Source organism: Loxodonta africana, chromosome 1 (genome assembly GCF_030014295.1).
Source record: "Loxodonta africana isolate mLoxAfr1 chromosome 1, mLoxAfr1.hap2, whole genome shotgun sequence".
Lineage (NCBI taxonomy): Eukaryota > Metazoa > Chordata > Mammalia > Proboscidea > Elephantidae > Loxodonta > Loxodonta africana.
Window position 1 is genome coordinate 86,638,932 of NC_087342.1, and position 13,444 is coordinate 86,652,375.

The 13,444-nt window shown below is 37.2% G+C and overlaps 1 protein-coding gene across 1 annotated transcript; it reads left to right on the forward strand.

Moving 5' to 3' along the window:
- The first annotated feature begins 8,009 nt into the window (after positions 1 to 8,009).
- LOC100662342 (olfactory receptor 10C1-like) lies at positions 8,010 to 9,130 on the forward strand. Its single transcript, XM_003421820.3, has one exon. The coding sequence runs from the start codon at positions 8,010 to 8,012 to the stop codon at positions 8,967 to 8,969; it is 960 nt and encodes a 319-aa protein (XP_003421868.2). The 3' UTR covers positions 8,970 to 9,130.
- The last annotated feature ends 4,314 nt before the right edge of the window (positions 9,131 to 13,444 follow it).

Below are 13,444 nucleotides of genomic sequence, written 5' to 3' on the forward strand. Positions count from 1 at the left end.
GTAGCCTCCCTAACATTTGTTATTTTCTGTTTTTTGATTCATGTGAGTAATGTCGATGTGAGATGGTATCTCATTGTTGTTTTGATTTGCATTTCTCTGATGTCTAGTAATCATGAGCATTTCCTCATGTACCTGTTAGCCACTTGAATGTCTTCTTTGGTGAAATGCCTGTTCATATACTTTTCCCATTTTTATTTTGGATTATTTGTCTTTTGGATTTTTCTGTAGATTTCAGAGATTAGAACTTTGTCATAACCAAAAATTTTTCCCAGTCTGTAGGTTCTCTTTTTACTCTTTACGTAAAGTCTTTTGATGAGCATAAATGATTAATTTTTAGAAGATTCCAGTTACTTTGCTTATCTGCTGGTGTTTGGGTACTGTTGGTTATGGATTTGTCCTGTTTATGCCATGTATTAGGGCCTCTAGCACTGACCCTATTTTTTCTTCTACAAAATTTATAGTCTTTGGTTTTATATTTAGGTTTTTGATCCATTTTGAATTAGTTTTTGTGTATGGTGTGAGGTGTGGGTCCTGTTTCATTTTTTTTTTGCAGGTGGACATCCAGTTTTGCCAGCACCATTTGTTAAAAAGATTCTCTTTTCCACATTTGATGGACTTCAGACCTTTGTTGAAGATCAGGTGACTGTAGGTGGATGGATTTACATCTGGAATCTCAATTCTGTTCTTCTGGTCAATACGTCTGTCATTGTACCAGTACCAGGCAGTTTTGACTACCTTATCTGTGTAGTAGGTTCTGAGGTCATACACTGGGAGTCCTTTGACTTTATTCTTCTTCTTCAATACTGCTTTACTTATCCAGGGCCTCTTCCCTTTTCATATAAAGTTATTGATTAGCTTTTCCATCTCTTTACAGTATGCTGTTGGTTTTGGATCCAGATTGCACTGTATTTGTAGATTGCTTTGGGTAGAATTGACATTTTCACAATATTAAGTCTACTTATCTATGAGCATGGTATACATTTCAGTTTATGTAGGTCTCTTGTTTTCTTGCAGTAGTGTTTTGTAGTTTTCTTTGTGGAGGTCTTTTGCATCCCTGGTTAGATTTATTCCTAAGTATTTTATTTTTTTTAGGGGTTATTATAACAGATGTTGTTTTCCTGATTTCTTTTTCATAGTTGTCTTTATTGGTGTATAGGATTCCAAATGACTTTTGTATATTTATTTTGTATCCTGCTAATCTGCTGAATCTTTCTATTAGTTCCAGTAGTTTTCTTGTGGAATCTTTCAGGTTTTCTGTGTATACTGTCATAGTACCTGCAGATGGGGATAGTTTTTACTTCTTCCTTACCAGTTTGGATGCCCTTTATTTCTTTTTCTTGCCTTATTGTTGTAGGGAGGATTTCAAGCACAATGTTAAATAGGATTGGCGATAAAGGGCGTCATTGTCTTGTTCCTCTTCTCAAGGGGAATGTTTTGAACCTCTCTATATGATTTTGGATGTTGGTTTTGTAAAGGTGTTATTTATTATGTTCAGGAATTTCCCTACGATACCTGTTTTGAGAGTTTTTATCAGAAATAGGTGTTGGGCTTTGTTGAATGCCTTTCCTGTGTCAACTGAGATGATCATGTGATTTTTTTTTAATGTGGTAAATTATGTTGATTGATTTATCTAAAGTTCAATCATTCTTGCATACCTGATATGAATCCCACTTGGTCATGGTGTTTTTTTTTTTTTTTTAATGATGCTGAATTCTATTGACTAGAATTTTGTTGAGAATTTTTGTATCATATTTATGAGAAATATTGGTCTGTAATTTTCTTTTTTTGTGGTGTCTTTACCTGGTTTTGGTACCAGGGTTTTGCTGGCTTCATAGAATGAATTTGGAACTATCCCTTCCTTTTCTATGTTCTGAAATACTTTGTACTGATGTAAGCTCTTCTCTGGACAATTAATAAGGAAAGACAAAGAAGAAACATCCCATCTGAATTATGGTGTTGGCAAAAAATATTGAATATACTGTGAACTTCCAGAAGAATGAACAAATCTCTCTTGGAAGACGTATAGCCAGAATACTCCTTAGGAAGGAGGGTGCTGAGACTTAGCATCATGTACTTTGGACATATTATCAGGAGTGGCCATTTCATGAAGAAGGACATCATGCTTGGTAAGGTAGATGGTCAGTGAAAAAGAGGAAGACCCTTGATGAGATAGATTGATGCAGTGCCTGCAATAATGGGCTCAAACTTAGCAACTATTGTGAGGATGGTGCAGGACCAGGTACTTTTTGTTCTGCTATACATACAGTCACTATGAGTCAGAACCAACTCAATGGCACCTAACAACAGCAACAACATCCAAACTGCAAATTCCAATATAAAAATGTTTGATCTTGACTGATTCAGAATTGACTCAACAGCACACAACAACAGCATGGCCCAAATAACAGATTAAATCATCAATAATGTAAATACCATACTTGGTTAACTAAAGTTGATCAAAACTTACCTTTATTTTCTTCTCTTATCCTGGGACTTTCAAGCCTTTCTCCATTCAAAGAAAATTTCCCTTATTAATTCAATTTGCTGCTGACCCTTTCCTTAGCATTCTCTCGGTGCTTAGATTAATTTTGTAATAGTATATCAACTAACAGTTGCATTAACTTATACCTCTACTTAGATAGATGAATGCCTCTGCATTAGCCCATGAGCAAGTTGGATATAATTTACGTATTTGTCTTGGCTCTAACAAGCTCCTTGGTGCTGAAGGGTGGGGAGAGGTAACTTTTGTGTCAAGGATAGAAAGTATGCATAATCCCAGCAGTTTTCTCAGTATAACTGAGTCACAGACTTGAGAGGTTACTACTGCCTCTGTAAGGGATAAGTTCTGGTGCATATAACAAAAACGTCCCAGATACCAACACCTTTTTAAAAGGGAAGTTTATTGCTCTTATATAAAGAAAGGTAGTGTCCACAAATTTGTCCAGGATCTAGGCTGCTTCTATCCGTCTGCTCCAACATCCCTTGGCTTTGGATTTTGTCCTTATTGTGAAATCTGTAAACTAGAGCTTCTATCACCACACTGAATTCCAGAACATCAGGGTGGATGGAGGAGGATCCAAATAAAGTATTCCTCTTCACTTAAGGAGACCTCCTGAGTATTTCAACCTACTTTAATCTACATCTCATTGGCAAGAATTAGTTGTAGGGTGCACCTGGCTCCAAAAAAAAGGGAGATAGAAATATGTTCTTTAACTGAGTGCATTTGCCACACTAAGTAAATTCAGTATTTTATTACTAATGAGGTGGACAATGTTAACCAATTGTCTGGTCCAATTCCCACAAATCTAATCAAAATCTCCCTTGCTGTATACCTAATTGAGAAAATGACAAATGCAAGAATTACATTTTAGTCACATCCAAGCAACTAGGTTCTAATTTAGGAGCACTAAAAAAAAAAAGTATAAACCAGAACATATAAGATTGGGGTAATAAACTCTTTATGTGGAACTTCAAAGAGGACACCCATGTCTATCTCCTTTAAGAAGACTGCAATCAGAGGTATTTTCTATCTGAATGATGCTTTTCTCTTTTCTAATTTTCCTGCCTTGCCCCCTTTGTTTACATTTATTAAATAATAAACATTCAATACCAAGCTCTGTTCTTTCACTACCCTAATATATGTCTTTGACTTTATATTTTCTTCTGTTTACCTTTGACTGAAACGAGTAGGTTCTTTGTGAAACTCATGTGTAAAGAGAGACTATTAGGATTTATTAATTTTAATTTGTTGTAATATTAGGGGAAATATTGACTGCATACATATTATATGACATAAATTTTCATAGCTATTTTTGATAACTATTCTGATTGATTCTGACAAAAGTCAAAATTTGAATATTTTATATTAATAGTTTAGAGCAGTCAAAAAATTGTTGGAATAATACATTTCACTCAAACTCTACTGTATTATGCACACAATCTATGAAAGCAGTTTCCAGAAATACAGATCATTCATTATATTTAACTATTGATTAATCTGCTGTTTCACCTTTATTATTTTCCTTCCTAAAATTGTACCTACAAATTGTTAGGGACAGACATGTCCATGACAATTCCTGAGAGACAGAATCAAACTGCTTCCTAACATTTTCCAGTGAGAAGATAGAAGTCTCCAGAGGGGTAGGAGGAGCAAGATAAGGGTTCAGAACAAGGAGAATAATTGAAATATAACATAGTCACATCCCATTATTTTTCAGGAAGAAAGAAGGTTCAAATATAGCCTTATGTAATCAGCACAGCCGTGTATACTTTTGTTTGTTTGTGTGGAGCTGAGGGCATTGCAGGGACACGATGTTCTCTCATGAGATACACAATCTTCCAGTGATCAGCCATAGTCCCTGGCTACAACAAAGGGTTTCAAGTGCACAGTCTTAGAAATGAGGATGGAGCAGGTTGGTATCTTCTGAACATTGGCTATAAGGAGAAGATGCAGAGAAAATCAGGGAGTGTCTCGCCAGAAGCTATAATCATCCACTTTTTTTCCCCTCAAATATTATGATTCAAGGTAGGCGACATAGCTGATGTCTTAGGAAAGAGTGGTTGTGGAAGATGGCAGAGTAAAGTGTCACAATGGGCAGCAATACCCAAAGCAGATTTCAGATCTAAGCATTATTGTAATCATTAACTCTCTCCTTCTCCGAAGAATAAATTCACACTACCTCCTAGTATCTTGTTCATAAAATTGCTGTAAGTTGTTCTAAATTAATTATTTCTTAGGGAATTGCTATGCCTCTTATTTTCGAGGACTAGAAATACCTAGATTGCCCTGTACCTGATGATCCAGGTGATAAGACAGTTTCTTCTGGGTTTTATTAAGGCATCATTTAGCTGAATATTAAGTCCTAAGGGGGAAAGTGTGGAAAGTAATGAGAATCATCTCTGTAGCATTTAGTGACCACTTTACTTAAGTTGTTGTATCTACTATTAAAACATTTTAGAAAAAAATGATTATATAATAACAAATATTAAAATTTATCATGTTTCTTGTATGTTAGACACTGTATTAAGAGTGTATCACATGTTTTCTTTGGGTGACAGGAAACAAAGAAATGTCTCACTATGAAAATACAGGTGAATAAGGAACTGAACAAGTCAAGGAACATGTTTATTATACATAACATAAATTTCCACGACGTCTTCTTTGCTGCTGAGTGGGATAATTGTTTAGGAAACTGTTTAATCACCGCTAAAACATATTGACTGAAGAGCTGATCTCTTGGAAAAAGATTTTAAAGGTAAAAGTTATTGTAGAAATATGGTGCTGATGGCAATGAAGATCAAATCTGTAAATTATATGACAATTGTTGCATGATTAAATGAGAATCAACTAAATTTCAAAAGGATTAAATGCTAGTCAGAGCCTAAAACAGGCAATTTAACACTGCTAAATACATTGATGGGAGCCCTGGTGGCACAGTGGTTAAGTGTTCGGCTGCTAATCAAATGGTTGGTGGATCACATTCACTAGCCACTCCTTGAAAACCCTATGGGGCAGTTCTACTCTGTCCTATAGGGTCACTGTGGTCAAAATTGACTGGACAGCAATGGGTTTGGTTTTGGTTTTTAAATACATAGTTGAGGATCTTTGATATGGTTTCTACAGGATGGACTTTGCACGAATATCAAAGTTCAAGGCCTGGATGTAGATTCAAGGTAATATGTATGAAATTGGTGAAATATTTTGACTGATGATTTGCTCAAACCCAGATTTGCTCAAGGAGTCAACAATGTTGGGTTTTGCCAGACAATATGTGATAACATGGAGCCCTGGTGGCACAGTGGTTAAGAGCTTTGCTGCCAGTCTAAACGTTGGCACTTGGAACCACCATGCTGCTCCTTAAAAACCCTATGGGGCTGTTTCACTCTGTCCTATAGGGTTGCTATGAGTCAGAATTGACTTGAAGGCAAAAGTTTTTTTAATTGGTATTTAATAACAGGACCTCATGTTATCAGGTTATGTTAATGAACAGGTAGAGGACAGAACATTGCTAGTCATTGCTTTTCAGAACAAACATTGTTTCAATTTCTGGTTGATGACATTTCAAAAATAGCAATGCAAGCTGCAGTTCTCCCACAGAAAAACCGGGAACATTTTGTCGGGAATTGACAATCAATGGATTCAGAAAAAAATAAATGTTATACAGTGAAACCTGTGAAAGCCGGAATTCGATGGAACTGCCTTATTGTTCCAAGGCTCACAAGTTTTCTGCCTTTGACAGGCTGCAGTCTTACCACTTTCTATCACTCTCTATTAGTGGAAGATATTTTAGTTTTCCGTCTCTGAGAGGTTTCCACCTTATACAGGTTCCAACTTTCACAGGTTTTACAGTATTTGTAATATTTGGATTTAACTTAATTGGCTTCAGAGAACAGAATATCACCAAAAGGCAGAGGACATACAGGTAGCCAGAGTAAAGCTTAGCATTGGAATTTTTTTTTTTCATTACATGAGACCTTATTAATTGTTAAGGGTGGTAGATGTATGCTATTCCTGCATCCTGGTACTGAGATACTTGCAGAATGATATGAGTAAGTAAATGGTATCAGAGTAGTGTAAGTGGTATCCTGTCAGTGATGAAAAATAAAACAAAACAAAAAAACATGATCATCAAGCTGATTAAGACTCATGATGACTCCATGTGTTGCAGAGTAGAACCACACTCCACAGGTTCACAAGGCTGTGACCTTTCTGAAGCAAATCACCAGATCTTTCTTTCCATGCACCTCTGAGTGAGTTTGAACCACCAATTTTTCAGTAAGTATCCAAGTGCTTAACCATTTGCACCACCCAGGGACACCCACATCCATGATAAAAACACACTGAACAGTATGTGTAATTGACTAGCATGGGGGCAGGAAGGGCCAGAATCAGGAAGGGTTTCAAAAGAGCAGATGAAACTATGCTTGAACTTGAATGTAGATATGCAGTTCACTAGGTGGACAATCAGGGAAGGAAATTTCAAGCCCCCATGGGCAAATGACCACAAAGAAAAGGAATAAGTATGAGCAAGACATGTAAGAAAAGATGCAAGTAGTTTGCTATGAGTGTAACATGGGATCCATTTGGGTAAGGGGTGAAATAAAAATTTCTATCCCTAATTAGTGACCTGATTCAGAGATTTTTTTATAATCACATCAAGAAATTTGAACTTCAACTGCAGATAATCATAATTTTCAATTAGTAAAGAACACTCTCAGAGAAAGGATGGAAGACGAGAAATATTGAAGGTAAAGAAATTAGTTATAGTGATGAAATTTTCTCAGTAGTTCCGTACAAACATGATATGAGTGTCTGTAACACAGTCTTCACATGGGTGCCCCTCCTTGTCGTTCATTTTTCAGCTCATGGGTCTCATCATTAAGAGCCCTATTGGACCACTCAGTCATTTAGCACGTACCCTACTTTAAATTCTATGCATTGCAACACTTTTTTATTTATTAAATGATGATTTAATTTCTGTTTTCCTTCACTAAAATGTAAGCTCCATGTCAGGAGAGATGTTGATTTTGGCTCATTGCTGAATTCCAGGATGGAAAGCAGTAACTGCCAAACAGCCTGTGCCCAATAAATACCTGTTGAATGAATGAGTGAAGAAAGAAATAAAATCAGTGTCAAAACAGGGATAGATATGAGAGATATCAGAAGACACTTATTTTGTAGTATTTCATGATTGATTTAAGGAGGGGATGAAGTGAGAATTGGCCTAGAATCATTTCTTTCTTTCTTTTTTTTTTTTCATTTTATGCTTTTGTGACTAAGTATGTTTTGGACATATGTACTGAGATAGTGAGGACAGAAGAGGATTGGGTTTGAAACTGCATGAGGATGGGTGCAATTTCAGAACTTCTGAATTTTAAAATTGCTGGTAAGGAATTGTGAATCTTATTGACTCTCTGACTGATCAGAGCTCTTTAAAAGTAATATAACAATTTGCCTCCCTCATCTGAAGGTATCCTCCTGATGACTTTGTCTTTCTCTTTTCCAGGTCATGAACCTCAATTGCTCCTTGTGGCAGGACAACACCATGACTGTCAAATGCTTTGCATTTACTAAATTCTCTGGGGTCACTGAACAATGTTTGCTCCTGTTTTCCCTCATCCTACTCATGTTCTTAGTATCACTGACAGGAAATGCCCTCATAGCCCTCACCATCTGGACCAACCCAGTCCTCCACACGCCCATGTACTTCTTTCTGGCCAATTTGTCCCTCTTGGAGATTGGCTACACTTGCTCTGTCATACCCAAGATGCTGCAAAATCTGATAAGTGATGCTCGAGGGATCTCTCGGGAGGGTTGTGCCACACAGATGTTTTACTTTTCGTTATTTGGTATCAGCGAATGCTGGCTTTTGGCAGCCATGGCCTTCGATCGCTACATGGCCATATGTTCCCCACTCCACTATGCAACACGAATGAGCCGTGGGGTGTGTGCCCATTTGGCAGTGGTTTCTTGGGGGGTGGGATGCATGGTCAGCCTGGGCCAGACCTACTATATTTTCTCCTTGGACTTCTGTGGTCCCTGTGAGATAGACCACTTCTTCTGTGACCTCCCACCTATCCTGGCACTTGCTTGTGGGGATACATCCCATAATGAGGCTGCAGTCTTTGTTGTGGCCACCCTTTGCATTTCCAGCCCATTTTTACTGATCATTGCTTCCTACGGCAGAATTCTTGCTGCCGTGCTGGTCATGCCTTCATCTGAAGGCCGCCATAAAGCCCTTTCCACCTGTTCTTCCCACCTACTGGTAGTAACACTATTCTATGGCTCAGGGTCCGTTACCTACCTAAGACCTAAAGCTAGCCATTCACCAGGAGTGGACAAACTCCTAGCCCTTTTCTATACAGTGGTGACATCTATGCTTAACCCCATCATCTACAGTTTACGGAACAAGGAAGTCAAGGCCGCTCTCCAGAGAACTCTGGGCAAGAAAAAGGTTTTGACTCGTTGATAGGTATGTGAGGATCATGCAAATCTGCTCTTCAGAAAGGATGCACACACAACCCAAGAGTAAATAAATAAGGTAACAAAATACTGTGCACTCTTTTACCTGTCTTGTAAGGAACTTCTTTAATAACAGTAATTGTAATTTTGGAGACATCTCTGTACTCATAACTAAAGTTCTGATTGTTTAATTCTGAAAGGAAGTTCAATACTGGAAAATTTTAAACATGAGTTTAACACTAGTCAGGCTTCCCAAAATATTTTATTCTAGGTGCAGAGCATAAATTACCAAGTTATATCTCAGAAGGTTGGAAGATTATCACTGGACACTATAGGCATTGTCTTACCCCTGAGGGACCCTTCTGACTTTGACCTGGTGACAAGAGGACATGTTTACCCCTGTATCTATCCCACATTACTTTCAGTTTCCTAATAACTGCATTAAGTGCACTATATCTTTCAATAAAAAATGGTTCTAGTTGTTTCCTCATCTTTAGTTATTGGTTTTGTCCTGATGGCACAGTGTTTAAGCATTCAGTTGCTAACCAAAAAGTCAGTGGTTTGAGTTTACCAGCCACTCCTTGGAAGCTGTATGGGGCAGTTGTAATGTCTTCTTTAGGTTTGCTGTGAATCAGAATCGACTTGACAGTAGTAGAATGGGTAAGGTATTAGTACATCATATAGAGTCAAAAATGTCTTTTTGTGAGTATGGAAACCACAAAAGCATGCAAAAAAAAGCAAACTTATGTTTTAGAAGTATTTGTTACAGAATATTAAAGGAAAAATGTAGGGAATTTTAATCAAGAGTTACTATGGTGAAAGTGTTTTAAGAAAGATAAATAATATTAATATTCAAGGATGGAAGAAGAAAACTGGACTAAAATACATAAATAATTTTCAAAATTTTATGTAATTAAAAAATATTATATATGTACAAATGAATCCCAAATGAATATATTTGGAGATCATCCAAAGACTTGTTCCTAAGAGAAATGAACATGGTTACAAGGCAGTTCAGTAAGTATAAGTACCTATAAGGAGTGTCTGGGTAGTACAAATAGCTAACACATTCAGCTTGGACCTTAACGGGTGGAGGTTTGGGTACACCCAGAGGCACCCTGGAAGAAACACCTGGTGATCTACATTGGAAACATCAGGCATAAAAAACTTCTCAGAGCATAGTTCTACTCTGGCACACATGGGTTCAAAATGAGTTGGCATCAACTTGATGGCAACTGCTTAAAAAAAGAACCCACTGCCGTTGAGTTAATTCCACCTCATAGCAACCCTATAGGACAGAGTAGAACTGCCCTGCAGAGTTTCCAAGAAGTGCCTGGCAGATTCAAACTACCGACCTTTTGGTTAGCAGCTGTAGCACTTAACCACTATGCCACCAGGGTTTCCAACTGCTTAGGGACCTATAAAGGCATTGCCTTGGATTTGAACACCTGGTTCTCAGAGAGATACTGTGTTAACACGTGGTCTGTGGAAGATTATTAACTACACATACAATAGATCTAAAATATGACAGAGTAGAGTACTGTGACTACTGCCATGATTTAACTTAAGGCTATCCCCAAAGAAAGCAATTCAATCTTCGCTTAGAGTGTGATATTTCTAGTTAGGATATTTCTAACAGGTGACAGTAGTGATGCTCACTAATGACCAAGGCATGTGTTTTGCCTAATATCACTACCTTGCTACAAACAGTCCAATTTATTCATTTGAAAGTAATACTTTCAGAGTTCTATTTACAGGCATATAGAATATTAACAATGGAAACAACTTAAACATACAAAAATATCTGACTGGTTAACAATTATGTTACAGTATAAGCAAGAATTATTGTAGGCATTAGAGATGATAATTTATAAGTATCTGTATAAATCTATTAATACATGAACTATTTATTAAGTATTAAATTAAGTTAAAAATTTGTAGAGTATGAACCATTTTTATTTTTTAAGAAGTTTATAAATAACTTTGAAAGGATCTAAATGAAATATTAGCAGTAATTTCTCCAGGCAGATATGTTGTCAGTGAATTCTTATCTCTGCTTCTAAGGTATCGACAATAAATATGCAGTGGTTAAGCATTTGGCTGTTAACCAAAATGTCAGCAGTTCAAATCTACCAGCTGCTCCTTGGAAACTCTATGGAGCAGTTCTATTCTGCCCTATAGGGTCACTATGTGTCAAAATTGACTCAGAGGCAATGGATTTTTTGGTTTATGTGTGATAAAAAAAAAAATTACAAATGGTAAAATACCTAATTGTGGACATTTTTTCCTTAAAATGAATATAATGCATATTTTGGAGATTACTTGTAAAATACATAAAGAATAAATAAATTTGTATAACCAACTGACATCCATTGGAAATAATCGATTTATTTTACTTTACCATTTTCTTTCTGCTCACCACATTTATAGTTATTTCTCACTACAGATTGTGTTACCAAAAAAGATATTATTTTGAAAATAGTTGAATGTAAAAACACCCAAAATGTACATTTTAGAACATTTTAATGTTTTATGTATCTATATTATCATTCATAGTCTCAAAGAACCAACCCTAAATTATTTACTAATTACTAAGGAAAAAAATTAAATAACTTGACACCCTGAAGACACTTCTTAACCAAGTGATCACAGTTGACACATTGATGTCATATACCCTCTGTTATGACAAACTGAGAAGGACAGAACATCACTTCTGTGATATTCTTGCCAAAAATGTATAACCTCAAACTTACAATGAGAAAACATTAGACAAACTCAGATAAAGAGGTGTTCTACAAAAAGACTGAACAGTATTCTTCAAAAATGTTGACACAGGGACACGATGCACATGGATCTTGCCTAGATAGACCACATATTAGGTCACAAAGGAAGTCTCGATAATTTAAGAAGATTGAAATCATGCAAAGTATTTTCTTTGACCACAATGAAGTGAAGCCAGAAATCAATAACAGAAAAAAAACTCTAAAATATGCAAACCTATGGAAATTAAACAACACATTATTAAACTACCAGTGGGCCAAGGAGGAAAGGAAACGAGAAATCACAAATTTCTTAGAGTGAAATGAAAATGAAAGCACAACATACCAAACCTTATGAGATACAACAAAGGCAGTACTCAAATGGAAAATTATAGCAATAAATGCTTACATTAAAAAAGAAGACCTCAAATAAACAGCTTAACTGTACAACTTGAGGAACTAAAAAGAGAAGAGCAAATTAAGCCTAAACCTACCAGAAGAAAAGAAATAGCAAAGATTAGGGCAGAAATAAATGAAATCAGAAACAGAAAAATAGAGAGAATCAACAAAACCAGGAATAGATTCTTTGAAAAGATCAATACAATTGAAAAACCTATAGAAATTCCAATAAAAAAAGAGAAGATGCAAATAAACAAAATTAGAAATGAAAGAGGAGACACTACAATTGACCCAATAGAAATAAAGAGAATTATGACTTAATAGTATGAACAACTGCGTGACAAAAAAATGAGATAATCTGGATGCAGGGCCAAGATGGCAGAATAACCAGATGCTTCTGGAGATCCCTCTTACAATAAAGACCTGAAAAATCAAGTGAAACATTCATATTTATGACAAGTTAGGAGCCCGGAACATCAAAGGCAAAGTTAGGAAATGGACTGAGTGGCAGGGGGAGAAAGAGGTTATTCAGAAGCAGAGAGGAGTTGCTGGAGTTGAATCACTGGGATCCCTCAGGCACCACTCCCTGGAGCTGCTGCAGCAGGCTGGTGGTAGCATTTGGCCGCAGTTTTCTCAGAGAGATGCAGTCAGCCGCACAGCCTACTCACACCTCCGGAACCAGAGAAGAACAGCACTCTCAGCAAAAACTGAATACGTGCATATATTTTATTGCTTCACCAGCTCCAAGCTGCCTTCAGTGGCTGTTGATTTCCCCGGGCCTGAGATAGGCCAATTTGAGTGCCCTGAGCCATGCTCCCTGCCTTGGAGAAGGAATAAATTCACCTCAGAAATAAAAGATAATTTGCAAACTCCACTAACAGGAAGAGCTCAGGACAGAAGCAGCTCCTGTCCAGGTGTAAGTGGTCTGTGGACTTTGAATACCTTCCCCCTCTGCGTGGACCTGTCTGAGCCTATTTCAGAATAGGCCCTTGCTGGCAGACTGCAACAGTTTAAGCTGTATGGTAGAGAGGTGGCTGTTTGAAGTTTGACTCCATTTTGCCTATTAAACAGAGTCCTCACCTACCCACATCAGGGGACTAAGGACTGATGGCTCTATTCAGGTCACCCAGCCACCCATGACAGGGGTCCAAGGATAACTGGTAGCTCCCAGCCCTTACAACCAAAAGCATTGAGTGTGCATGGTCTGTCTGCAGAATTCACCCACCTGTAAGCTCTAGGGAACAAGCAGGTGCTTTCCTCACAGACACTCAGTTCTCAGCTCCCTGCCTTGTTCAGAGCATGATTCCCTACTACAACCAGATAC

Coding starts and splice junctions, on each gene's coding strand:
- LOC100662342 (XM_003421820.3), top strand. CDS start 8,010: ATGAACCTCAATTGCTCCTTGTGGCAGGACAACACCATGACTGTCAAA.